The following is a 26,864-nucleotide window of genomic DNA, read 5'->3' on the forward strand; positions in this document are numbered from 1 at the left end:
TGTACAGTATAAAAACCATTACGCCTATGGAATGTCCCCATAAAACATGTAAACCCAACGTGTGTGTGTGTGTGTGTGTGTATAGGCATACATATTTTCTTCATTTATCTTCAAAGACCCATTTTGACTCTGTGTATGACACCAATGATAAAACCCATGTGGGGCCCTCATTGACGTTGGCTAATATTTCATTAACTTGTTACTCTGTGTTGCTCTCTATGAGGACTGGAAAACAGACATAATAGCACTGTGTCAATGGAAACAGCTGACACGGATTGTAATTTATGAGACCGTCTGACTCTGCAGATCAGAGACTAGACATGACCTCTCTTATCGGCCAACAGCTTTTGATTATGATGATAAAAAAAAAGCACAGATTTAAGACACCATTCTGAGGGATAGAAATTAAACATTTTTTCAAAAACTTCTTGTCATGGAGGTAAACTTTAAATCTACGCCCAATAATAACCTAAATATGTGTGGAAAATCTAAATGTTTTGGTTTGGTTAGTTAAAAGTAGATAACATGCGTCAGACAACGCCCACCTCTTGCACACGGTCTTGATGTTAGGAATGAGGAAGCAGTTTGTTGTATGTCCCAGAAAAGTGCCCCCAGGGTTTAGCTTGCTTAATTAATTTCTGTGGAATAGACTAAAAAAACCTGCCATAATCCAGCATTAACCGACCTTAAAGAACAGCTTGATTCCTATTTACCAATGCTCCTATAATGATCTGCATAAGTAGCCTATTTTTGGGGGGTTGAGGTATTTACTTACTAGTTTGTGGCATAAGACATATCCCACTCAAATACCGTAAAAAGAATAAATAAATAAAACTTTTACTTTGCGTCCCTTTGTGGTTAAAGTTTAATTCAACTGAGTGTGTACTTTTAACCACACTTTAAAGAAATGTATTACCAGTCAGTTGTCTGGAATGAGGAGAGTGTTTAACACTGACCTCTGGTGGTAATTTTGAATGAGTTCATTTTTGAGCAGAAATGAAAACGCGTTTGGCAAATTTCTTGTTAAAAATAATAACCAATAGGATCCGATATTTCTGGGACGCATTTTATAGCTTATGGTAGCACATGTAAACAAAATAAAACAGCTCGTCTCGTCAAATCTCGTTTCTCTCTGTCCTGTCAGTTGTTGTGGGCTGGTTGCCATGACAGCGTTCAACACAAGAAGTGCGGATAGAGATGGAGGTTACAGTTTGTTGCTGCAGTCACTATTAAAGTGAGTAAAGTCAATAAACAAAAATAATATTATGTTTAATTAGCGTATCGAAGCATATATGATTATAGAAAACAGAAAATGTAAAAATAGTTGCTTGGTAGTTACTTAAATATTCTTGATATTGAGCGCTATACTGTTACATTAACGTTCGTTCTTATAAAATGTTAATGTCAGTTGATACTGACGACGATTTGATATTGATCGTCTTGAATAATTTAAATTACACCAATTATTTCTGCTTTACAGTATCCATAATGTCATCCGCTGACCCTAATGCGTCCAATTTCCCGTTAGTGGATACATTTATCGAGGATGAAGCAGAGAAAGAGATTCTGCTGTCCAAACCAACATGTTTTATCATCATTGGAAAACCAGTGAGTTGTCAACATTCATTTTTTTGTCTCTCAAACATGAATAGGGGTGAATTCATTTTGATTAGGAGACCTTTTCCCAGTTATTTCAATAGCAAAATGTGTCCCAGTCAGTGGGAATTCACCTAAAAATATCTCCCTCAAAACAGATAAACAGCATTTTGTGTTATACTGTGTTATATTTTATTTCAGGGTGTTGGAAAATCTACTCTTGCCAGAAAATTAGCCAAGACTTGGAATTGCATCCTCATTGATGGTAAACGATCAAGTGGCTTTGGTTCCACATTGCCAATATTACATATGGCTTTTCTGAATATTTGTATTTTTCACGCTGTTTAGATACAGATCTTCTCAACAGCCACATCAATGATGAGACAGAACAAGGTATACAGGTGTGTATCACTGTTGTTAATTTATTTACACTAAGTTACCAGTCAAACGTTTTTTGACTTTTGATTTTTTTCTGCATTTTTTTGATCCAAAGTACAGCAAAACAGTAAAAATTGTTAAATATTTACTATTTAAAGTAACTGTTTTCTATTTGAATATATTTTAAAATGAAATTTATTCTTGTGCTTTCAAAGCTGAATTTTTAGCATCTTTACTCCAGTCACATGATCCTTCAGAAATCATTCCAATATTCTGGATTACTGCTCAAAAAACATTTATTATTAAGTTGAAAACAGTTGAGTAGAATCTTTTTAGGTTCCTTTGATGAAAAGAAAGTTCAGAAGAACAGCATTTATCTGAAATAAAAATCCTTTGAAACATTATAAATGTCTTTATCACCACTTTTGATCAATTTAAAGCATCCTTACTAAATAAAAGTATTAATTTCTTACCCAACAAAACCCTTTTATAAAAAATATAAATTATATACAAATTATACTGACTCCAAGCTTTTGAATGGTTTAGTGTATAATGTTACAAAAGCTTTTTATTTTAGATAAATGTTGATCTTTGGATCTTTCTATTCATCAAAGAATCCTGTTTTAAATATTGATAATAATAATAGTAAAACATGTTTCTTGAACAGCAAATCAGCATATTAGAATGATTTCTGAAGGATCATGTGACACTGAAGACTGGAGTAATGATGCTGAAAATGTAGCTTTGATCACAAAAATAAATTACATTTTAAAATATATTCAAAGAGAAAGCAGTGTTTTTAAATAGTACAAATATTACTGCTTTTGCTGTATTTTAGATCAAATAAATGCAGGCTTTGTGAGCAGAAGAGAATTCTTTAAAAACATTACAAAGCTTACTGTTTCATATAAGATATTTTTGCGACAAGCTCTTTAAGATTCTGGTTGAAGGAAAAGCTGTTCCAGAAGAGATATTGGTCAAGTTAATTGTTGACCGGCTCAAGTCACCTGATGTGAAACATTATGGTAAGGGCATGACAAAACTAAAATAACTTAACCATATAAAAAAACAACTTGTTAACAAAACATATAAAACATTCTATTGTTTCGATTTGTAAATATATCTGTAATGACTTGCCTGAATGGCGGTTGAGCAGGTTATGTCCTGGCCTGTTTGCCATCAATGTCAGAGGAGCACCTGAAGATACAGGAGCAATTAGACCTGATTAAAAGCCTCAGAATGCCACCAGACTTCATCATCAACATTAAGGTGTTTCATAATCTTAATACTACCTGTATTCCACTGAATTTTAAAATGCTGACATTGTGCTATTCACTTCACACTTTCTAAGAATAATAAGTGGTTGACATTTAGTGTGTGTATGTATGCAGTGTGCAGACAAGGACCTGATCCGCAGGCTATCAGACGAGCGTCAACATCCAGAGACAGGCCGTGTGTTCCAGAGAGAGCAGTGGGACCCTGATGTAAAGAAAGAGTCGATCAAGAAAAGCAGCAACATAGAGGATGAGGAAGAGGAAGAAACGGAGGATCTGGAGGAAGAGGTGATACTTCGAACAGCGGTTCTCAACCTGTTTAAAGGAGTTTACTTCCAGAATAAAAATTTCTTGATAATTTACTCACCCCATATCATCCAAGATTTTCATGCCTTTCTTTTTTCAGTCGCAAAGAATTTAGGTTTTTGAATAAAAACATTCCAGGACTTTTCTTCATATAGTGGACTTCAATGGTGGCCAACAATTTGAAGGTCCAAATTGCAGTGGAGATTTCAGTGCAGCTTGAAAGGGCTCAACACGATCCCAGCCAAGGAATAAGGGTCTTATCTAGCACATAAAAATATATACAGTCAAGCCCGAAATTATTCATACCCCTGGCAAATTCTGACTTAAAGTTACTTTTATTCAACCAGCAAGTTTTTTTTTTTTTTTTGACCGGAAATGACACAGGTTCTGACGATGTACAAGAGGCATCATTGTGGAAAAAAATATTACTCATCTTTTATTTACTTTTGAACAAAAAGTGGCATGTCCAAAATGATTCATACCCTTCTCAATAATCAATAGAAAAGCCTTTATTGGCTATTACAGCAATCAAACGCTTCCTATAATTGCTGACCAGCTTTTTGCATGTCTCCACTGGTATTTTTGCCCATTCATCTTTAGCGATGAGCTCCAACTGTTTCAGGTTAGAGGGTCTCCTTGCCATCACCCTGATCTTTAGCTCCTTTTTATCTCCCATTAGGTTACCTGGTCCACTGGCCCCCAAAACATTTGGTTCCCACCACCATGTTAGATGGTGGTGATCCTTGGATTCTTTTTTACATCACTCACTATCCTCCTGTCCAGCAGAGGTGTCACTTTTGGCTTCCGACCACGTCCTCTGAGATTTTTCACAGTGCTGAACGTCTTGTATTTTTTAATAATACTTTGTACTGTAGCCACTGGAACTTCAAAACATTTAGATATGGTCTTATAGCCCTTTCCTGACTTGTGAGCAGCCACAATGCGCAGCCGCAGGTCCTCGGTGAGCTCCTTTGTTTTAGCCATGACTGTCCACAAACCAACAGCAGAGAGCTTCAGTTTTTCACCTTTTGAGTTGATTAAAACAGCTGTTCCAGGGTTTCAGGGTAATTAGGATGCTTTAGAACAGCTTGGACTATTTGGAATGGTATAGAACTTTGGATTTTCCCATAGACTGTGACAGTTTGCAAAGGGTAGTATGAATAATTGAATAATGAATCATTTTGGACATGCCACTTTTTGTTCAAATGTAAATAAAAGCAGAGAAATATTTTTTTTGCCACAATGATGCCTCTTGTACATCATCTTATTATCTTTTGGGAGAAGCCTGTGTCATTTCTGGTCAAAAACTTGCTGGTTGAATAAAAGTAACTTTAGGTCAGAATTTGCCAGGGGTATGAATAATTTCGGGCTTGATTGTATACTTTTTAACCACAAATGTTTGTCTTGCACTAGCTCTCTTTACACATTACATAATCATGTTGGAAAGGTCACGCATTGTCAGTTCTTCGTCTGTGTACTTCAGTTTAAAAAGGTAGGGTAGGTAGGGCGGAAAAAAAAACATTTAATTTTTTACTCTGTTTTTCCATTTTTGTAAAGACTTTCTTTGCATGTTTGCTTGGTACTTCCACCTAGTTTACACATGACCTTTCCAACATGAAAAGGTCGTAATGCATGAAGTCAAGCTAGTGCAAGACGAGCATTTATGGTTAAAAAGTATATACAATTTTTTTTTTTTTTAGAAAATGACTGATTGTTTTGCTAGATAAGACCCTTATTCCTTGGCTGGAATCGTGTAGTGTCCTTTGAAGCTGCACTGAAACCGCAGTTTGGACCTTCAAATCATTGGCCACCATAGAAGTACACTATATGGAGAAAAATCCTGGAATATTTGAAGTTAACAAAGGCCCCATAGTGGGCCCTAGCTCCCTAAATGAGAACCACTGACTTGTCAGGAATGATGAAGGTGGAAATTAAGCATATTGCAAAGATTTATTTGCCAGACACTTTACCAAAGCAGTGTATAAATTATTAAGATTGCTGCATATGTTATACGATTTCAGTGCACAAATGACTAATTGCAAATGAAAATCTGTGTTTAAGATGGAAGAGTTAGAGCTCCAGAAAGACATGATCACACAGCTAGTAAGAGTCAGCGAGAATTACCCAGAGAATGCCAACAGCAGGATCATGCGCTATAAGGACACCATCCTCAGGCCTTTGGAGGTAATAGCATCTACAGTATTACACACTTACATACCAACAATGAGAAAGCATTAAAAGCAGTTATACTTATGTTTGATATGCAGGATTACATGGCAGACCACAATCCTCCATTTTTATTTGAGCTAGATGGAAACAAGGATCCGGAAGAGCTCTATGAGGTGTGTGACCTCCATCAAGCTGTAATGCCTTGAAGGGATAGTTCATCCAAAAAAAAAATTCTGTCATTAATTACTCACCCTCATGTCGTTCCAAACCTGTAAGACCGTTGTTCATCTTTTCAACACAAATGAAGATATTTTTGATTAAATCCGAGAGCTTTATGACCCTGCATAGACAGCAACGCAACTGGCACGTTCAAGATCCAAAAAGGTAGTCAAAAAACAAAAAGCAAAATAACTTTATTCAACAATTTACCCACATAAAGTATCTTTGTATCTGCATAACATTATGGTTGAACCACTGATGTCACATGGGCTATCCTTACTACCTTTCTGGGCCTTGAACGTGTCAGTTGCGTTGCTGTCTGTGAAGGGTCAGAAAGCTCTCAGATATCATCAAAAATATCTTAATTTGTGTTCCGAAGATGAACGAAGGTCTTACAGGTTTGGAACGACATGACAATGAGTAATTAACCACAGAATTTTTTTGGTGAACTATCCCTTTTAAGATATAATTCTGTTTTGAAATCACTGAAGCAAATAATATGTATAAAATGTAATAATTTAAACACTAACCTTTCCAATTGTCTTTGTATGTCCAGTCAGTAATGTCTCGTTTGGAGTCCATGGCTGTGAGATGTCCAGCTTTACCGGTGCGTTTAATGCCGACAGAGGAACCAGAGCTTGCTGATCAGATGGATACGGTCAGTTACTGTAAACACACACCTCTCTAAACTGAGCTTCATTTTATGTGCCTCTTTACCTTGTCTGTTTTTGTTTTTAGGAGGACCTGTTTCGGACTTTGTCTTCCAGTAGGAACGTTGCACCAGGGTTTCAATGGCGAAGAAGTCGATGGTCAGCCAACTGTCCGGTGGCCCTCAAAGAGGGCATAATCATCAAGGGCAGACCTGAGTTTGCTGTTGGGTTAGTGAAAACTAATTTATTATACATAAAACTACTTCATCCTGAGGGGCTGTCTTGGTAAAAATTCAGTTGTTTCTTTCCACCAGCTTCATAGATAAGTTCTACATCCTGTCATCTCAGGATGCCCTGCAGAAGTTCATGGCGAACCCTCGACGCTACCTGCTGCCACACATACCTCACTTGCCTTGCAAGGTGTCTGTGATTGGCCCACCATGCTCAGGAAAGAGCACAGTGTGTACACTGCTAGCTGAGCATTGTGGGGCTGTAGTGGTAGATGTCGAAGCACTGATGGAACGTACACTGGGTACGTTTACAAAAGACATGTTGGACAAAGTGCGTCAAGACGCCACACTCGCAGGCTTAGAGAAGGTCAGGGCCAAGATGCAGCTTGAGGCTACAAATGCATCAGGTTAGAAAATGCCAACTTGTTAACACTACAAAATTTTACAAAACTCTACGGAATTTGTTTTGCACTGATTAAGTTGGAAACTTTGATTTAAGATATTATAGGATATCTTTAAGATGGTATTTCTTTATTTTGTAGGTAATCTGACAACCACTGAGGGAGAGTCTGATGAAACCTACTCAGGTGAGGTCAATCTACAGATAACACGGACTTTACACTTCCTTAGTTTCACTGATAACATTGTATGTTCTGTGCTTTAACATATTGCTAACTGGTATTGTTCACTTATTGTATTTTTGGATACACACCCAGGCGGTGAAATAAGTGAAAAAGATATGAAGTTAAATAGTAACCCAGTGTTTAAACAGAGTGGTAAATACCATAAAATACTACAAATTATAAATGCTATAAATGAATACTAATAAATGGACCTTCCTACAATTTTTTGTTATTGATAATTAAAGTTACTAAAATTGGTTTTATATAAATATTAGTTTAAAAATATAAACTTTAAACTCTAAACCTCTAAATTACTAAAAGCAAGAAATATTACCAATTACCGAGGTTCAAGCGCTTTAAGGCATTTAAGCAATTATGGAAATAGACATTACATATTGTTAAGCAAGCCTGTTATCACCATAATGATATTTTTTTTTGGCAAATACAGGTAATTTGCCACAGAAATATTATTTATTTTTAATGTTTATGATCATTATAATGACAGCTGTGGTTCTTTGCATGCTTGTTTAGAATCACCTGTCAAATGTGCTCACCAGGTTTCGTGAAGTTTTAAGTTTTCCTTCAGGCTTTATAGTATTTTGGGTAAATTTGGATAGGCCCCTTTTCTAAGCGACCTTGTTATAGCTTCCTAAAGGGAAAATTTAAATTTTTTTGATAATTATTGACCTACAGAGTCCAGAGAATTGTGTCGCAGTGTTTTTTCCTGACTGAGCGAAATCTTTTTACATGTGCTCAATCATTTAACAAACAATTTGATTGATAGCAGTGGTTCTAGAGACAAAGTTGTCCGGAATGAGGAGGTCTATCATATGATATGAATATCGTGTATATAGACGTTTTTCCTGAACACGGAAGTAAGTCCGACTCTTAACTGAAAGAATGCTTTGCATTTCCGGTCTGCATTGTTTCTAGTCAAATTAGGGTATATTCCGAGCTAATAAACTAATGTTAAACCTATTAAAATGTTCTTAAAAAGCACATGGCTCCATAGCGCCATCACTTGGCAATGTCGCAATGACCGTCATTTGTCAGTGCCTCACTTTAATGAGTGTGTAGATGACACGAAGCAGCGGACGTTAGCTACATTAAAAACAGATGGACGCTATTTGAATGGGTTCCTATGGAGGCCGGAACAGAAAAGCATTCAATCTGACGTTAGAATTCGTAATGGCGGCGCTCATCGTTTACTCAGGAAAAAGGTCTATATGTGCAAAAAAAAAAAACCGCATAATGTACAATTGTTTACACCCTTGTAAAATGCGATATTGCCCTCCAGTGGCTGATTTCTTTCAAATCTCTCAAAGACCTTTGGGGCTTTGAGTCAAACAGGCCCACCAAATTTCATTCCAATTGACCTCCTTCAACCTTGTCTAATAGGTGCTCGAAGTTCATCAGTATTTGGCGGCTGTGTTTTTTTGCACAACCAAGTGGCCAAGCTCTGTGAATTTTTTAACACTTGAGTCTGCGACTGACAGTTTAGGAGTTATGAGCGATTTTGTACTTTTGCTGTAACGCACCCTTCAGGCTGACTGGGGTGAGCCTTGGTGATGTGTTGGCGGTGTGAGTACTACTATCCCTCCAAATTTAAAGTCTCTATGACTTACAATTTGGTCTGCATGATCAGTTTTACATGGAAATTGCTGATCCTTGGCCATTCTAACAATTACAATAAGGTTTCAGCGCTATACTGATAATATGTCCTATTTACAGGAACAGAGGTGACAGAAGATCACCCAGATGTTCAAGCATTTGTAGAGGAAGCTATGAAGAAAGCAGCAGAGTTTCCAGCTACAGCTCCACGGGAGCTTTTTTTGGAGGCCCTGGAGAAGCACATAAGAGAGGTACACCACTTTTGCTCTTATACTTATGTAGCATTATTTGTGTTTAAGAGTGCCTGTGGGTTGTTAGATCGAGGCTGAAGACGTGGAAGCTGAACATAAAAGGGGATGGATACTGGACAACATTCCCAGCAGCAGATCACAGCTGATCACCATTGAGGAACTACATAGTGCTGTAACACCAGAAGTCCTATTCTGTCTGAAAGACAATGATGGAGAGGGTGAGAAAAAGACATATATTTAAATTTCTTAGTCTTGCATTTGACATCAAATAATAATTTATGGTTGTTTAGGTTGTGATGTCTACTTAGTTGTGATGGTCACTTGTTGCTATTCATTAAAGGAAGGACTGTACTAACCAGGATGTATGAACGAAATAAAGAAGAGGTGGATAGAGCCGTGTTGGCTCGCCTGCAAAAAGAAAGAAAACTGCAGAAGACACAAGACATCAGTGAGAGAATGTGAGTGTTCAGAAAATGTAACAGTGAGATAAAAAAAAATTCAAAAACACTGGAAAAATGCATCTATTTTGCATTATTTTCCAATTTATTAACTTAGCAATTAAAGAATTAGTTCACTTCCCAAAAAATTTACTCATCCATTGTCATCCAAGATGTTTATGTCTTTCTTTCTTCCGTTGAAAAGAAAGGTTTTTGAGGAAAACATTACAGGATTTTTCTCCATATAGTGGACTTCAGTGGTGGCCAACGGTTCAAAATGCAGTTTCAATGCAGCTTCAAAAGGGTCTACACGATCCCAGCCAAAGAATAAGGGTCTTATCTAGCGAAACAATTGGCCATTTTCTTAGAAAAACACAACTTTATTTACTTTTTAACCACATATGCTCCCGTTGGCCACCGTTGAAGTCCACTATATGGAAAAAATACCTAGTATGTGTTCCTCAAAAAAAAACTTAATTTCTTTGCAACTAAAGAAAGAAAGACATGAACGTCTTGGATGATATGAGTGTGAATAAATTATCAGGATTTTTTTTTTTCTGGAAGTGAACTTCTCCTTTAAAAGTATGACGAAATGTTCAAAATCCTAGAACTACTTCCAGGCTTAAATTAGATATGCATTTGGATCAAACTGTATATAAAAAGCAATTCAAAATCTGTGGAGAAAAACAAAGTTTAAGATTCAATTAGGAATTTCACGATGGAAATGTAAGAAAGTGGTGGTTTGCATTTTTTAAAATGGTGGTAAGACATGTTTTCAGCATATTTTCAGCAGTTTTCATGCTTTTTTGCAGGAAACACACTGAGGACTCAAAGAAAGGCTCACAGCCTACTGACACCAAGTCCAAATTAGACACACTCCATGAGGAATCAGGTAGTACTCTTTTAACATCACAACTCACAACAACAGATACTCTGCATTTACACTGACAGTGATGAAATTGCTGGAAGTCATCAGTCTGCACATACAGTACCATAATAATGTAATGTTACAAAAGTTCTTGTTTTAAAATCTGTTCTTTTTAACCTTCTATCCATCAAAGAAAAAAATGTATCAGAGTTTCCACAGAAATATTAAGTAACACTGTTTTCAACATGGGTAATAGTAAGGAATATTTCTTGAGCAGCAAATCAACATATTAGAATGACTGATAGCTGCTTGAAATTCAGCTTTTTGCATTTAAGAGGAATGTTAAATGTTAACGCATGTTTATTAAGTAATTGTATTTGCAGAGAGTTTTGATAAGTCTGATGGAGAAGACAAAACTCTAAACGAAGAAGGTTTGTAGTCTTATTATTTATTATACAGTTGTCAAACGTTTGCATACACCTTGCAGAATCTGCAATATGTACATTATTTTACCAAAATATGACACATTATACAAAATGTGTTATTTTTTATTTAGTACTGACCTGAATAAGATATTTCACATAAAAGATGTTTACATATAGTCCACAAGAGAAAATAGTAGTTGAATTTATAAAAATGACCACATTCAAAAGTTTACATACACTTGATTCTTAATACCGTGTTGTTACCTGAATGATCCACAGCTGTGTTTTTCTTTAGTAATATAATTAACATTTTGCAGATTCTGGACTTCAACTATATATCTGTTTATTTTTCCTTCAGCACTGTTATTTACCTTTACTTGAGTGTCAGTTATAATTTTATGACTTCATGAAAGTGTTTATTTGTGCATGTCTAAATATATCTGGACGTGAAGAGGTAGTGCTGCCAACAGTGTGGGAAAACGGTTATCCTGACGGCCCTGAGATGGAAGCCTTTAGTGTGCAGCTGAAGCAGTTTTTGGCAGATTGGGAAAACATGGAGCACACAATCACCTGCAGCTACGCTATACTGAACATCAGCAACAAAACCCCTCAGGACATCCTCCAAGAGATGATCTACCACATGGAGAGTATGTGGAGTGAACTGTCTGACTGTTTCAGGCTTTTTCTTTCACTCTAAATTAGTAAAATTAGTAAAATTTCTTTCTCTCAGAGCCATTTAAGTACACAGCTATGAGCATATCTAGTGCAGACCTGGAGGAGGAGGAAGAGGCCATACATGCGCTGATACAGACTGAAAAACGAGATGATGTTAATGAAGACGAGGATCAAGAATCAGAGGTTAAACCCATCATTAATACAGCACTAATTGAATTACATCACGATTTGGTCAGTCACCCGAATGCGCGGCCACATTGGCGATACTCGGATGTAAACAACTGCATGGATTGCACAGATATTAGCCTAATATTTCACCTACCTGACCGGAAATGATATGAACAAACACGAATGCTGTCAAGATTCTTGCCCTGGAAATCCTGGTTCAGTTTGGCCAACCACAAATGCCTTTTGTTCATCAGACAGTTTTTTGCATTCCTCTCCTTGATTTGATATAACTTTTGGCAGTCTATAGTACTGCAAATGTTTTTCCCAGTCCAACGATTAGTACAGCCCAAAACATGACAATAATTGACCATTTTCAGCAGCAATAATCAGTAAAATATGCAAGTTTTGTTTGGTTCAGTGGCGTTGTTTACATTCAGTGCCGCCAATATGGCCGATTGATGATGCGTTGTCACTCCAAAATACATCATATTCGAGATGTAAAATGGCCTGTGAATAAAATTCATGTTAACTTTAAAAAACTGCATTAAGGGCTTTTGACCCAGGATACATTTCAATGTATTTTAAATTTTAGCTTTTTATTTATTTCATTATTTAGCTTTCAACTAACAAACCCCAGTTTGGGAAACCCTGACTTAGACCAACAATTTATAAGATGTAAAAACAGAGAATATCATACCACTCTTTTGTTTGTGATTGTCTTAGGAGGATGCCAGCTTTAAAAGGCAGCTAGGAGACACCAAGCATTTTTGTCCAGTGGTCCTGAAGGAGACGGGTACACTACAACCATGTCTGGATGAATATGCTGCAAAATACAGAGACAAAGTCTACTATTTCTCCAGCACAGAGGCACAAGAAAAGTTTCTACAGAATCCTGAACTCTACATCTGTAACACGCAACTACTAAAGGTATAAGCAGCAGCGTCTGCTACTGTGAAAATATAGAAAATGACAATTATGTATAACATGTAGCAAATAATGAACACAAAACTGCTTGTATGCCACCAGCCACCTGCACTGCGGGTCTTCATGCTAGGAGTAAGAGGTTCTGGGAAGACCACCCATGGAAAGTGGCTTGCAGAGCAGCTGGGAGTCTTTCACATCCAGTTCCGTGAACGGCTGCAGGAGCTTATTCTGCGGAAGACCCAGAAACATGTGTCATATGCAGATGATTCTGAACCTCCTGAGGAACCTCCAGAAGAGCTGCAGGGCCTGTTAGAGGCTCAGGCCCAGGGTCAGAGTGTAGTGTCCCCTCTCGATCAGGATGAGAAGCCCAGTCATGAGGATACTGCGTCTGATAATCCTGATACAAAGGTAAAAGAGCAATTTTTTGCATGTATTTTTGTCTTGATGCATTGCTTGTAACTGAGTAATTGTGTTTTATAGGAAGAATTAGTATTGACTGATGATGAGGAGGCTATAAAGGCATACCTGCAGGATGGAGATCCTCTCTCTCCGGAGATACTGGAAATGGTTTTATTACAGTGGTGGAACCAGGAGCCCTACAAGTAAATGCTCATTCACACAAAAAGGACAAAAAAGCATAGCTATAAATAGACTGGTAATCAGTTTAACGTGAGTAAATAATGAACTGAAGACACGATTGTAATGTTTTGGCAAAATATTGCTTAAAGAGATAGTTGAGCCAAAAATGAAAATTCATTAATTACTCACCCTCATGTCATTCTAAACCTGTAAGACCTTTGTTCATCTTCGGAACACAAATTAAGATATTTTTGATGAAATCCAAGAGCTCTCTAACCCTCCATATACAGGGTCCAAAAAGGTACCAAAAACGTTGAAAAAATACTCCATGTGACATCAGTGGTTCAACCATAATTTTATGAAGCTACGAGAATACTTTTTGTTGCACAAAAAACTAAAATAACAACATTATTGAACAATTCTTCTCCTTCACATTACCCTAGTGCCATTTTGGAGAAATCCACAACTATTGTGTTAATGTTCTTGGTACCTTTCTGGACCTTGACCGTGATGGGACCCATGCTGTCTATGGCGGGTCAGAAAGCTCTCAGATTTCATCAGAAATATCTTAATTTGTGTTCCGAAGATGAACAAAGATCTTACGGGTTTGGAACGACATGGGTGGGTAATGTCAGGGTGAGTAATTAATGACAGAATTTTAATTTTTGGGTGAACTAACCTTTGAAAACTTCTCTCTCAGATCCACAGGGTTTATTCTGGAAGGCTTTCCCCAAAACCAAGAGGAGGTGTCCTTCATGGTGGAGCATCACTTGTTTCCAGATGTGGTGGCAGTGATGTCGGTAGAGGTTTCTGAGGTGGTGCGGCGTATCCTGCCTTCGCGTCTCACATTTTGGAGAGAAAGACGAGATCGCAAGCAAGAACAGATGCGTCTGGTCATTAAGCTGCGTAGGGAACTCAGGGTGAGTGATTAAGCCCAGACTTTAGCACTTGGGATAAAAGATTGCCAACCTGACTATATATATTCATTGGTCTGTGTCAATCTTCAGGAGCGGGCCATCACGCAGAGAAGAGCTGAGCTTATGGCTGAACGTGCACCCAAAAAAAACAGCCCACACTCTCTGAGGCCCCTCAAAGAACAGGTTATTGATCAGTGTTGTTGTCTTAATTCTGGCTTAGATGGATTCTGACTAGACATTCTGTTGTCATCAGGATGAGGATGAGGATGAAGAAGAACAATCTGAGGCAATGGAGGAAGAGCAGCAGGAATTGGAGGAGATGGAGGCTATGCTGCTGGAGGAGTTTCCTGATGTGGAGGAAGAGGAGGCAGAGGATGAAGAAACACAAGTTGGTGCAGAAGAGAGGCTGGAAACGGAGATCAGTCAGAGGTTTGAGAAGGATGACAACAACCTCACCAGTATGACGGTAAGGAGAAGATGCTAAAAGTTCCATTTCATTCTCAAGAAAATTGCTTTTTCTTGTTAGTAAGACATTAAAGGTCCCATATTGTCAAAATCGAAATTTCCTGGCTTTTTTCATGATAACTGAGGTCTAGGGGCTATGTAACTACCATATGAGTTTCAAAGCAGTCAATCCACAGTAAACTGCACACAGCCTGCTTAAAGTAGCTGTTTCTTTTGACGAGACGCTGTGACTTCCGTAACGATGTGACGTCCGATCTACTCAGTCACCGCCCCAAACACCAATCACGTCCCACCCTCCTTTTGTCAAACCCAGACAACAATCCATTCCATTGTTGAGCAACAACAACACGAAAACAAGTCGAGAAAACGCTGTTCAGTCCATGGATGTCAGGAAACTACATCATTACACAGGCTTCAGAACAATGTTAATATAAGAGACCACTGGCACGTCAACTTCAGCCTCTTTCACACAGCGATTCCGGTAAATACACGGATAATGTGTCCCATGATTTGTTCCGGAGTTGTTTAATTTGGTTCATCCACAGTTGTTTTCCAGGATCTGTGCGTGCTTTACACACAACCCATAAAAACATGTGACGTTTGGATGTGAGATGTAATGCAACGCGTACGATTCACTAAACCTAAACTAACCTGAACAAACTGTGCTTCAGTGCTGATAGTGAGGAGCTGGCTCTGCCCGATCGCCGCTTCATTCCACTTTGCACATATTTTTTTGTCGTGAAGAGTCGCAGGGTGACGTGCATCATCACTACACTGCCTTTATGGTTCTGGCTTTTGTTCACACAGCGCTCGTTCCCGTAATTTTCCAGAATCAGTGCGCATTGTGAAAGGGCCTTTACTGAAGCAACAGTTATGTAGCTTACTGCATTCGGTGTTTGAAAAAGAAAAAACATTAAAGTGCCCCTATTATGCCATGTTAAAGGTAGTTAATATTGTTGTAATAGTCTCTTAAAACAGGTTTACATGTATGCAAGTTCAAAAAACACTTTAGTTTTCTCAAAAATTAGATTTAATTTTACCCCGTTTCTAAATGATTCGTAAACGACTCGTGTGAAGCAGTTCGAAGAATCAGTCTCTCTAAACCCCTCCTTTCCGTGAGCCCTCACTGCTGTGATTGGTCAGATGGTGCAGTCCTTTTGGATTGGTCTACCGCTTCAGCGCAAAACGAAACGCCCATTGGCATAACTGAATGACAGCTGTGGAGACCTGTTAATGCGTAGAAAAGATAGCCTCGATTTTACCCTATCAATTCGAGCCGGAGTCTGACGATGAAACGGTTGAAGTGGCACATAGACAAGAAACTGTTTTGCAAGCACGACTGGAGCAGGACGTTTCTCAGTGGGTGTCATATTATAACTGTGGGAAGTGCTTGCAATTTGCTTTTGTAAGCGAACCGGGCACACCTCTACGTTGTGAACTTCAACACTGTAAAGTACAACCCATAACACTGCGTTAAGCCATCGTTTATCATTATCATTACTTAAACTAATAAGGCAGACAGACAGTCAAGCTGCATCAATCACAATTTTTAGACTACATTGCACTCACAGCTGAACAACAGAACTACAGAAACGCAAGTTAGCCGGTTACCAAGACATGTGCGGGGTTGTTACACACCATAACGTACACAAAGACGTATTTTGAACGATCGCTAGAAAATACAATCATCAATTATTAATCATACTTACAGGTAGAAGTTCAGAGGAGCAAGCCGGTCCAAATAAACTGGGCACTGATCCATTTTTTAAAACCAAGCGTTTGGTGAATCTCGCGTTGTAACGTTACTCCCCAAGATTGGAAAAACAGTCATCAGTAAAATGACGCGAACACAACACAAGATTGGCATTGGACTGCTGAGGTGTTGAAAAAATTAATGTTAACCACTCATTCTTGGTAGTTTCATCTTTCGGAAGGGCATATAAAACAAATTCCCTCGCAGGGCGTCTTCTTGACATGATGTAACGTTAATCCACGTGAAAATGGTAGGCCTACTGTTTGTGGGCGGGCAAGTTGTTCGCGAAATTGAACGTGGGCGGACATTACGCAAATGTGTAGCTCGTGACGTGTGGCCGTTACAGAAAAAAGATTCGAATTGCTGACGACTCGTTTAGGCGAATGTGAGCCGACTCTTTTTTTTGTTAGACAAAAACTTCATTTATAGTGCACTGTCGGCGTCACAACTTTGCAGATAGTTTATGTTCACATACAGCTACATGACACACTACATGAAATATCATATTTGAAAAGGCATAATAGGGGCACTTTAATGATCATTCTGAAATATCCTGTTGAGTATCAGCAAGCTAGCTAGGCTCTCTCTATTGCTCTGAGCTCACTTACAGCATACATGACGTAGTTACCTGTGGTTGGCCTGGCTGTGCGTCACTCAGAAAATAACAGGCCAATCAGAAGAGAGGCTCATGAATATTAATTAGATGGGCCAAAATCGACCTGTTTTTGACAGAGCTCCTAAAAAAGGAGCTGTAAAAATATATTGAGATGGATTTTGGCACTTATACCGCAAATATATATTCTTAAGGACATCAACAACTAAAATAAACCTCCAGAAATGTGTACAATATGGGACCTTTAAAGGATTAGTTTACTCCTGAATTAAAAATTTCTGATTTACTTACCCCCATTTAATCCAAGATTTTCATGTCTTTCTTTCTTTGGTTGAAAAGAAATTAAGGTTTTTAAGGAAAACGTTTCAGGATTTTTCTCCATATAGTGGGCTTCAATGTTCAAAGTTTCAATGCAGCTTCAAAGGGCTTTACACGATCCCAGCTGAGGAATAAGGGTCTTCTTCGGTGAAATGATCAGTCATTTTCTAAAAAAATAAATAAATAAAAAGCTATATACTTTTTAACCACAAATCCTTGTCTTGGACTAGCTTTGCAATGCGCGTCTATGACACGCATAACGTAATCATGTTGGAAAGACTCTTTTTCTCCTTCAAATCTGTCTTTGCACATTTCGCTTTTTGGGTCTGGGTCTGTATTTCTGCCTACATCACCTGTGAACTTTTCAACGTGATTATTTAATGTGTCGTAGATGTAGTGCTAATGCAAGGTGAGCATTTGTGGTTAAAAAGTATAAAAATGTGATTTTTTTTTTGGAAAATGACAGATCGTTTCGCTAGATAAGACTCTTATTCCTCGGTTGGGATTGTGCAGAGCCCTTTAAAGTTGCACTGAAATTGCAGTTTTGACCTTCAACCTGTTGATCCTTATTGAAGTCCACTATATTGAAAAAAACCCTTAAATTCCTCAAAAACATTTTTTTGATTGAAGAAATTACATTGGAGTGAGTCAATTATCAGGAAAATTTTAAATTCTAGCAGTTGTGCAAATAATAAAGTTTTTTTTTTTTTTAGGACTTTCTAACAGACAACCAAATCCCCCGTCTGGTTATAAGCGCAGGTCGCCCGCCTCGGATTGTCAGGTACCAGCTTCTAAAGGGAATCAAACCTCTGATGGTTAACAGAGAGTCACTGTTTCAAATGTGCCAGCCAATCAGCTACAGTCTCGCCAGAAGACTCCTGTATTGCTCCTTTAAATATCCCAGTGCCTTCGGTTGCTGGGATCCTGTTAAGGTTAGGGCAGATATATAACATATTGTCAGTGAATTAAAAAATATAACCCTAAACTAGTCTAAAAATAAAAACAAAGAGACAAAAAACTAAGTTTGCTGTTATGTTCTGTAGTATGCAGAAGGAGATTTGATCCAGCCCCCACAGGGACCTTTCAACGCCACATTTCCTGTCATCTTACACCAATTCATCTACTTTTTTGCATCCAAAGAGACACGCAATACTTTCATCCTCAACCCAATCAAATACCTTCATCAACCAAAGCCCAACCCTTCTCTTCCTATCAAACTGGCTATCATTGGTCCACCCAAAGCAGGCAAAACCACAGGTCAGATTCCATATAAAGTCATTATAAGTGTTTTAAAATGTTATAAAAATATAGAATACCTAAAAAGCAATTGTTTTTGTAGTAGCTAATGGCTCCTTAAAAAAAAAGTTAACTTTCAGAATAAAAATTGTCATCCAAGATGTTGATGTTTTTCTTTCTTCAGTCATAAAGAAAATAAGGTTTTTGAGGAAAAAATTGCAGGATTTTTCTCCATATAGTGGACTTCAATGGTGGCCATTGGGTTGAAGGTCCAAATTCCAGTTTCAATCCAGCTTCAAAGGGCTCTACACAATCTCAGCCGAGGAATAAGGGTCTTATTTAGAGAAATGATATAATAAAATGATATGATAAAAATGTATATACTTTTTAACAACAAATGCTCGTCTTGAACCAGTCCGACCTCACGCATTACGTAATGATATTGGAAAGGTCACTCATGACGTAGGCGGAAGTACCAACCCAGTGTTTACAAAGTGAATGTCCCTTAGATAAGTCTTTTATTCCACAGCTGGGTTCGTGTAGAGCCCTTTGAAGTTGAATTGAAACTGCAATTTGGACCTTCAACCTGTTGGTCACCATTGAAGTCCACTATATGGTGATAAATCCTGGAATGTGTTCCTCAAAAACCTTAATTTCTTAGCGACTGAAGAAAGAAAGATATGAACATCTTGGCTGACATAGTGGTGAGTAAATTATCAGGAAATTTTGATTCTGGAAGTGAACTACTTCTTTAACTGTGTGTACACTCAGTGGCCCGGATGTTTGCGCGTGAGTACGGTCTCGCTCGTCTCTCAATTGGGGATGCGATACGTATGGTGCTCAACAACCAGGCCAAAACTGACTTGGCTAATCAGGTGCAGAAGCATTTGAACCAGGGCCTGACTGTACCTGATGAACTGGCCATCCAGTGCCTGGAAGTGGCAGTAATGAGCCTGGTCTGCAGCACACAAGGGTGAGGACCACAACTATATCCTAATCAAAGAAATGTACTTCTACAAGAAAAATAACCTGAAAGACAGATGAATGTGAGTCTATGTGTGTGTGTCATTATACATGTGTGATCCTCAGGTTTGTGTTGGACGGCTTCCCTGTGACCAAGCATCAAGCTGAATTACTGGAATCATGCAGCATTATTCCTATGCTAGTGATTGAACTGCAACTGGACACAGCGGAAGTGCTGAGGAGAGGCCTGAGGGACAGAGAAAAAAACAACAGGTCAGACCAGCACCTTTATTTATTCATTTTTAGATTTCAATGTCCCTACCGTAAATATATCAAAACTTAATTTTTGATTAGTAATATGCATTGCTAAGAACTTCATTTGGACAACTTTGAAGGAGATTTTCTCAATATTTAGATTTTTTTGCACCCAGATTCCAGATATTCAAATAGTTGCATCTCTGCAAATATTTGTCCTATCATAACAAACCATACATTCCTGGAAAGCTTATTCATTCAAATCTCAAAACGATTACAGCTGGTTTTGTGGTTCAGGGTCACATATTTATATTCATTTTAATTAATGAAAATTAATAAAAACACTGACCTAAACATAATTTAATGTCAATGCTGAAAACTACAACATGACAATTTTTTTACATGGACAGTGTTACAAATGTTGTGGTATTGTGGTCTGGCATATTTTGCATATTAAATGCAAATGTTCAAAATTTGTAAGATTATGTTTGCTCTCTCCAACAGGCCTTACCCAATGCATGACAGCCCCCAGGTTCTCAACATTCGCAACTCTTGCTTCAGGCGGGAAGTTGAAGCTCTCAGGCTACACTTTCATCAGCAGTATCACAACTGGACTCCTGTCAATGCTCACAAGAGCAAATGGTGGGTGTGGGAGCGAGTTTTAGATGAGGTTCGCATTAGCTTGAGACACATTCATGCTTACCTGGAAAGAATTCAAAAAGGTGAGAGCATGCAAATAACGCACAGTTGTCAAACAAGACTCACTAGTAATATACATTATAAAACAGCGTTCTGTTGTTCTCACAGGCCGGGCAGCCTGTATAAACAGACTGTGCATTACCCCACGAGAGCTGCAGTCCCGGCTGGGCGAGTTCAGGCAGTACTGTCCAGTTAGCTTAGCTTTTCATCACCATCTGGTGGACTGCTCACATAATAGCTCACTGGAATTGGCTGCAGAGTTCAAGGGACACTTTTACAAAATGGCCAGCAGGGAGTTTCTAGAGGTAAAGGATCAGATGGTCCACCAGCATGTCCATCTAAACACAGAAACTTTGGCTTAACTCACTCAGATTTCCCTTTATGTGTCTAATAAGAAATTTCTAGAGTCCCCGGAACAGTTTGTGGTTCCAGGTTGCCCATATCCATTACCTCCTCCTCCACTCTTGCCTCAAAAACTCAATGCAGGCCAGGTCAAGAGTAGGTTCCCTCAACAAGTGGAGATGAAGGGTTTTTGCCCTGTCACTTATCTGGATGGTCAGCAGAGGTACAGTAAAGACACTTACGGGAGGAATTACCTAAAATTTTACTGTAGTTTTGCTGACTGTAATCATTAATAAGCTATATTTTTACCTGTAGGTATGAGGCCTTGGTGCGTGGAAACGTGGAGTATGCTGTTGAGTACCGTAATAGGATTTACATCTTTGAGAATGAAAAGAAACAAGAAAAATTTCTCCAGTGAGTAGTCATTTGGCAGGGGGATTTTTGATTGACTGGTACAATTACTTTGCCTTTACAGGAATAAAATAAATTAAAATATAAAACAGATAATTCAAAACAAAACTGTTTTTAGGTCACCGGGGACTTACTGGGACCAGAAACTTCCACATAAGCTACCTCCGTTGGAAGATCCGGTCTTACTAACCTCTTTACCGATCATGGGCTATTTGGAACAAGTAAGAGGGCACTGAAATATTTATTTTCCTATAAATATTGGTCACATAATTGAGTAATCATGTTTTTTTATGTTTAAAGCACAAATTTCACTACCAGTCAAATTTTTTGAACAGTAGGATTTTTTTTTATGTCTTTTAAAGAAGTCTCTTTTGCTCACCAAGCCTGCATTTATTTGATCCAAAGTACAGCAAAAACAGTCAATTTTTAAATATTGTTACTATTTAAAACAACTGCTTTCTATTTGAATGTATTTTAAGATGTAATTTATTCCTGTGATCAAAGCTAAATTTTTAACATAATTACTCCAGTCTTCAGTGTCAAACGATCCACCAGAAATCATTCTAGTATTCTGATTTTATTATAATAATTATTATTGTCAATTTTTAAAACAGTTGAGTACATTTTTCTGGATTCTTTGATGAATAGAAAGATCAGCATTTATTTGAAATAAAAAGCTTTTGTAATATTATACACTATATTTTTCAAAAGCTTGGAGTCAGTATATTTGGGGGGGGGGGGGGGGGTCATAGAAATTAATACCTAGCTTTAGCAAGGATGCTTTAAATTGATCAAAAGTGATGACAAAGACATTAATAATGACATTAAAATGTTGTTCTTCTGAACTTTCTATTTGTCAAAGAAATCTAAATATTCTACTCAGTTGTTTTCATCATAATAATACACGTTTTTTGAGCAATAAAAATATTTCAGAATTGTCCTATTTTTGCTGTACTTTGGATAAAATAAATGCAGGCTTGGTAAGCAGAATCTTAAAAAAAATGTTACTGTTCAAAAACTTGGTAGACTGGTAGTGTATGTTTGAAACATAGTAGTTTTTTTGTGGCAATTTATTTACTATAATAACCACAGTTGAGTTTATTATTATTTTACATGGATTTTTTGGTATGCATGTTTGTTTTTTATTGTAGAGTGTGGCAGTACCCATAATCAAAGCCATGACTGCTGTCGGTCAACTCAAGCCAAAGTTCCCCTTTCTCAGTGTGAGGAGATCTGCAATATTGTACCTGGCCTTTCACCTGAAAGGTGGTCTTTAATGTCTTATTTTAGCTTCTTTTTAGAATAGCTAGAAATGAGAATGGTTTGAAAAAACTAGCCTGTGTATATTTTCATAGTTTGTAAAAGAAATCCATTTATTTACTAGCCCCTTTCACACTTTCACAGTAATACCAGTAAATTGCCATAAAAAATTACCGGAACAACCGGTAAATACAGAAATGCACCGTTCACACAGGAAATGCAACGTTTTGTCTTTTCACCGGTAAAGCGAAATTCACACATCCATTTCAAAATACCGGTAAATTAAGTGACATCCTTACCAGAAATGACCTCTAAACGGCTCCTCCCGTTGTTGTCTTTGTAAACATTGTATTTTTTGCAGCTCCTTTTGGCCCAGAGACATTATATTAGACGACTTCAAACTGAACTACACAGTGTGGAATAAATGCGTCAGAATGTTATGATTGGCCCACTGGATTGGAATTCTTAGTAACGTTGCAAATTTTACCGGTATTTTTGAAAAGATTCTGTTCACACGCGATCTTTTAATGGTATTTTACAGATAAAGACTGTACGTGTGAAAGTGGACTAATGTAGAATATTTTCAAATAAAGTCAAAGTAAACTCTTGTAAACACGTTCCATTCTTCCACCCCGACAGCATTCAACAGCAGGAGCCAAGACTATATTCGTCAGAAGTACAAAAAGAAACTTCAAAAGTTTGAGGAAAGCTGTGAGCTCATCTCCTACCTGAGTACCACCATGAAGACACACAGATCCCCTCACAACCTGCCTGCTGATTTTGCACAGAAGCTGGACAGGTTTCTGGCCCTGGAGAAGTCCACCAAAACAGCCTCGGGTCTGATACAGCTTGGGGGAAGTTAGAACATAGCTTCAAATAATAAAAACCTTGAGTCAGACTCAGCACATGAAAATATTTGATCAGTGTTGGTTGTTGATAACTAAAATTCACACATACATTTTGAGAGGAATTTGTTCATGTGTTCTGTTCAATGGACAATTAGAGATATGAATGAGCCTAATAAATACGTTGAAATTGATTTTTTTTTGTGATGTGTTATTGTATTGAACTTTTGGTGTTGTTTCATTATAAGAAATGAATAATGAATAAATAAAATGATAGAAAAATGAGAGACAGATAGTTAAATGCAATGATAGATAGATAGATAGATAGATAGATAGATAGATAGATAGATAGATAGATAGATAGATAGATAGATAGATAGATGCCATGAGGAAATGTTCAGAGCGGTTCGTCATCGTTGTGCGCCATTAGCCTCGGTTACCCTGACAACGCGACGCTTTAACTTTTCCACAACATGGCATCCACTGTACATTTAGAGATCGTCGGCCTGTTAAACAAACAAAATTTCCAAATAGCCAAAAGCATTGCGGAGGTAAAGTTTTAGAGACTGTCTACTTTTTAACATCTTAACGTGGCTAACTGTATTAAGAAATGTTGACTGCGCACGTTCACAAAAGTTGTAACTTGACATCTGCACTTATAGGGATTGAAAAATAAATTCCCGGAGTCATTCGATAATCCAACGATTCGCCCGCTTCTTGAATGTGACTGGCATGACTATTTATCTAACAAAAAGATGGTAAGGCCACTTATGTACTAATTATACTGCTCGCTTGTTTTCAAAAGTGCCATATTTGTGTTTTTGGTGACTAAATTTAATGCGTGCGTTAACTTCCCAAGGAGCTGAAAGGGGAGGTTTGGCAGTACAGTGGCTGTCTAATGTCTTTCGCAAACGGTCAGCTGCTCGGTGATGAGAGGAAACTGTCCAGCTGGGCAGAGAAAGAGTGGAAGTTTTCTTTCCATCGACCACAGGCGCTTTATAAAGCCCTGGCTGAGGAGTATTATACCAGCAACCTGCGAAACACAGGGGTAAAATAAACACAACGAGGCATAAATGTTGAAACACTGAATTAAGAAACATAAGGTTACTTCATATTTATGCGACTACGACTATTTAAAATTTAACATGATACCTACAAGTCGTGCAACCTCCGCTCTATCTTTCCCACAGCATATTTTTGTTTATATGGATATTGAAAGCGGTGGAGAGGCATTTGGCAGACTGTTGTTTGAGGTAAATAGATCTTCTGCCTCTTGATTAGTTTGCACTTACGTCACAATTCGGTCAGTTACCCGGATGCGCGGCCATATATGAGATACTTGGATGTAAACAACCGTATGGATATTATGGTTAATGTACTACTGAATACGGTGTTCTGCTAATTCTATGCTGTCTAAACCACATAAAAAAAATCTGTCTTAATAAACAGGAAAGGGCCTAATATTTTGACTAACTAAAGTTAATAAGTGGTAAAGATACATACGATTAAGATATTAGCCTAAAATTTCACCTACCTGACTGGAAAAGACAAGAAAAAATACGAATGTTGTCAAGATTCCTGGTTGAGTTTGGCCAACAGACAATATTTTTTTTCCGGTCAGACCAATTAGTACAGGCCAAAACATGACAATAATTGATCATTTTTAGCAGGAATAATCAGCAAAATATTAAAGTTTTGTTCAGTTCAGTGCTATTGTTTACGTTCAGTGCCGCCAATATGGCCGATTGATGACGTGTCGTGCAAACACTCTATTGACAACTAACTTGAGTTGTTGTGGAAATGTGTTTCCATGTCCTTCTACACTCTCAAAGTGTTTTAAATGTGACCTATCAGCTTTTCTCAGACTTGTGTCCAAAGACTTGTGGGAACTTTAAAGCCCTGTGCACTGGAGAGGCAGGTTTGTCCAAGAGTAACCTTGAGTTAAGCTATAAGGGCTCAATTTTCCACAGAGTTGTGCCAAATGGTTGGCTGCAGGGTGGAGGTAAGAAGCTGTATCACATGCATACACACACAAAATATCAACTGTGTGATTGTATAAAATTCATTGTTTATATGGTTTTGATTACAGATATTTCACCTGAAAAGAAAGGCATTGGGGGAGAGTCTATCTATGGCCCAACATTTGAGGGTACAGAGTTTGTGTCACGTAAATGTGTTTGTAACAATCATACTTTGGTACTTAAAGTCTTAACATAAAGGCTTTGAAGTGTGTGATACATAGTGATTCACATATAAAAAGCACTAATCAGTTCTCTCTGACAGATGAGAATTTTGTCGTATCCCACAACAAGCGTGGCATCCTGGGAATGGCTAACCAAGGCGCTCATAGCAATGGCTCTCAGTTCTACATTACACTACAGTCGGCCTCCTGGATGGACCACAAATATGTGGCTTTTGGGTAATCACTTTAATAGATTGCATACTGTATGTAAGCAAAAATACTCAAGTTACAAGTGCTTGTCTTGATATTTGGCTTAATGCAAACATTTTCTGAAAGATAAATGCCTAATTAAGATCTTTGCTGTTTAACACTCGTACAAAATTCAATGACACAGCTTTTTCTCTCTCTCCCAGACAACTTGTTGAAGGCACAGAGGTTCTAAAGAGACTAGAGGCAGTGCCCACCTACAACGAAAGGCCAAAACAAGACTGCAAAATAGCAGCATGTGGAGTACTTGAGCCCTGAGTAATCACATACGGCCTATAGATCAAGAAAAGCAACACAAGAAGCATTTTTAATAACCATTTTTAATATATGCAGACATAGTTTTTAATTTTCTATGTGAATAAAGCCATTAAAAACCGTTAAAATATACAAATTCAAATTCAGTTATTTATTTCTGTGGTGGCCATGGCAAATGGATTTCAGCATCTGGTTTTGGTGGATATGGTGACCCTGCTATATGTCTGTAGCTGTTTATACAAAATTATTAGAACACTAGTATTTTCACTTGTGCAGTTTTTTTAGGTAGCTTTGCAGGTAGGTTTTTTAAAGCATCTTGGAGACGTTGCAAACGCCTTTTGTTCCTCAGACAGTTTTTTGCACTCTCCCCCTTGATTATCACTTTTGTCTGTCTATAGTACAACAAATGTTTTTTCTCAGTCTGACCAATTAGTACAGCCCAAAACATGACAATAATTGACCATTTTATTCAGCAAAATATGCAAGTTTTGTTCGGTTCAGTGGCAGTGTTTACATTTAGTGCCACCAATATGGCCGATTGATGACGCATCGTGAAAACAGTCTATAAGTGGGCTGTGGATCACCCCTGACAAAATGAGGATGAGATTATTGTAAAATACAATTTCATAAAAGGAAATTGTTCACAGAACCACACAATATGTTATCCGTTCAAATGCTGCTTTAATGAAATACAAACCAT

At 37.8% G+C, this 26,864-nt stretch overlaps 2 protein-coding genes across 2 annotated transcripts; both read left to right on the forward strand.

Moving 5' to 3' along the window:
* The first annotated feature begins 1,488 nt into the window (after positions 1-1,488).
* On the forward strand, positions 1,489-23,625 carry ak9 (adenylate kinase 9). The gene is made up of 35 exons (XM_073852759.1): positions 1,489-1,608; positions 1,798-1,861; positions 1,945-1,997; positions 2,903-2,999; positions 3,131-3,243; positions 3,366-3,536; positions 5,616-5,738; positions 5,822-5,896; positions 6,499-6,600; positions 6,681-6,820; positions 6,907-7,229; positions 9,183-9,307; positions 9,375-9,525; positions 9,648-9,765; positions 10,557-10,636; positions 10,996-11,043; positions 11,490-11,684; positions 11,768-11,895; positions 12,607-12,807; positions 12,907-13,212; positions 13,285-13,406; positions 14,084-14,303; positions 14,391-14,483; positions 14,566-14,766; positions 18,163-18,381; positions 18,493-18,706; positions 19,457-19,658; positions 19,775-19,930; positions 20,408-20,625; positions 20,711-20,907; positions 20,998-21,167; positions 21,260-21,358; positions 21,474-21,576; positions 22,507-22,621; positions 23,255-23,625. Exons 1-35 carry the CDS (start codon positions 1,489-1,491, stop codon positions 23,476-23,478), a joined length of 5,286 nt encoding a protein of 1,761 aa, XP_073708860.1. The 3' UTR covers positions 23,479-23,625.
* Positions 23,626-24,126: 501 nt separating this feature from the next.
* ppil6 (peptidylprolyl isomerase (cyclophilin)-like 6) lies at positions 24,127-26,267 on the forward strand. The gene is made up of 7 exons (XM_073817158.1): positions 24,127-24,218; positions 24,320-24,508; positions 24,651-24,713; positions 25,315-25,462; positions 25,550-25,609; positions 25,744-25,879; positions 26,056-26,267. Exons 1-7 carry the CDS (start codon positions 24,216-24,218, stop codon positions 26,165-26,167), a joined length of 711 nt encoding a protein of 236 aa, XP_073673259.1. The 5' UTR covers positions 24,127-24,215; the 3' UTR covers positions 26,168-26,267.
* Positions 26,268-26,864: the final 597 nt, after the last annotated feature.

The sequence above is a fragment of the Garra rufa genome, chromosome 13, assembly GCF_049309525.1.
Source record: "Garra rufa chromosome 13, GarRuf1.0, whole genome shotgun sequence".
Classification (NCBI taxonomy): domain Eukaryota; kingdom Metazoa; phylum Chordata; class Actinopteri; order Cypriniformes; family Cyprinidae; genus Garra; species Garra rufa.

Coding starts and splice junctions, on each gene's coding strand:
- ppil6 (XM_073817158.1), top strand. Junction 24,509..24,650: donor GCAACCTGCGAAACACAGGG/GTAAAATAAACA, acceptor TCTTTCCCACAG/CATATTTTTGTTTATATGGA. Junction 24,714..25,314: donor TTGGCAGACTGTTGTTTGAG/GTAAATAGATCT, acceptor GTGACCTATCAG/CTTTTCTCAGACTTGTGTCC.
- ak9 (XM_073852759.1), top strand. CDS start 1,489: ATGTCATCCGCTGACCCTAATGCGTCCAATTTCCCGTTAGTGGATACA. Junction 14,767..18,162: donor ACAACCTCACCAGTATGACG/GTAAGGAGAAGA, acceptor TTTTTTTTTTAG/GACTTTCTAACAGACAACCA. Junction 20,908..20,997: donor CCAGCAGGGAGTTTCTAGAG/GTAAAGGATCAG, acceptor GTGTCTAATAAG/AAATTTCTAGAGTCCCCGGA.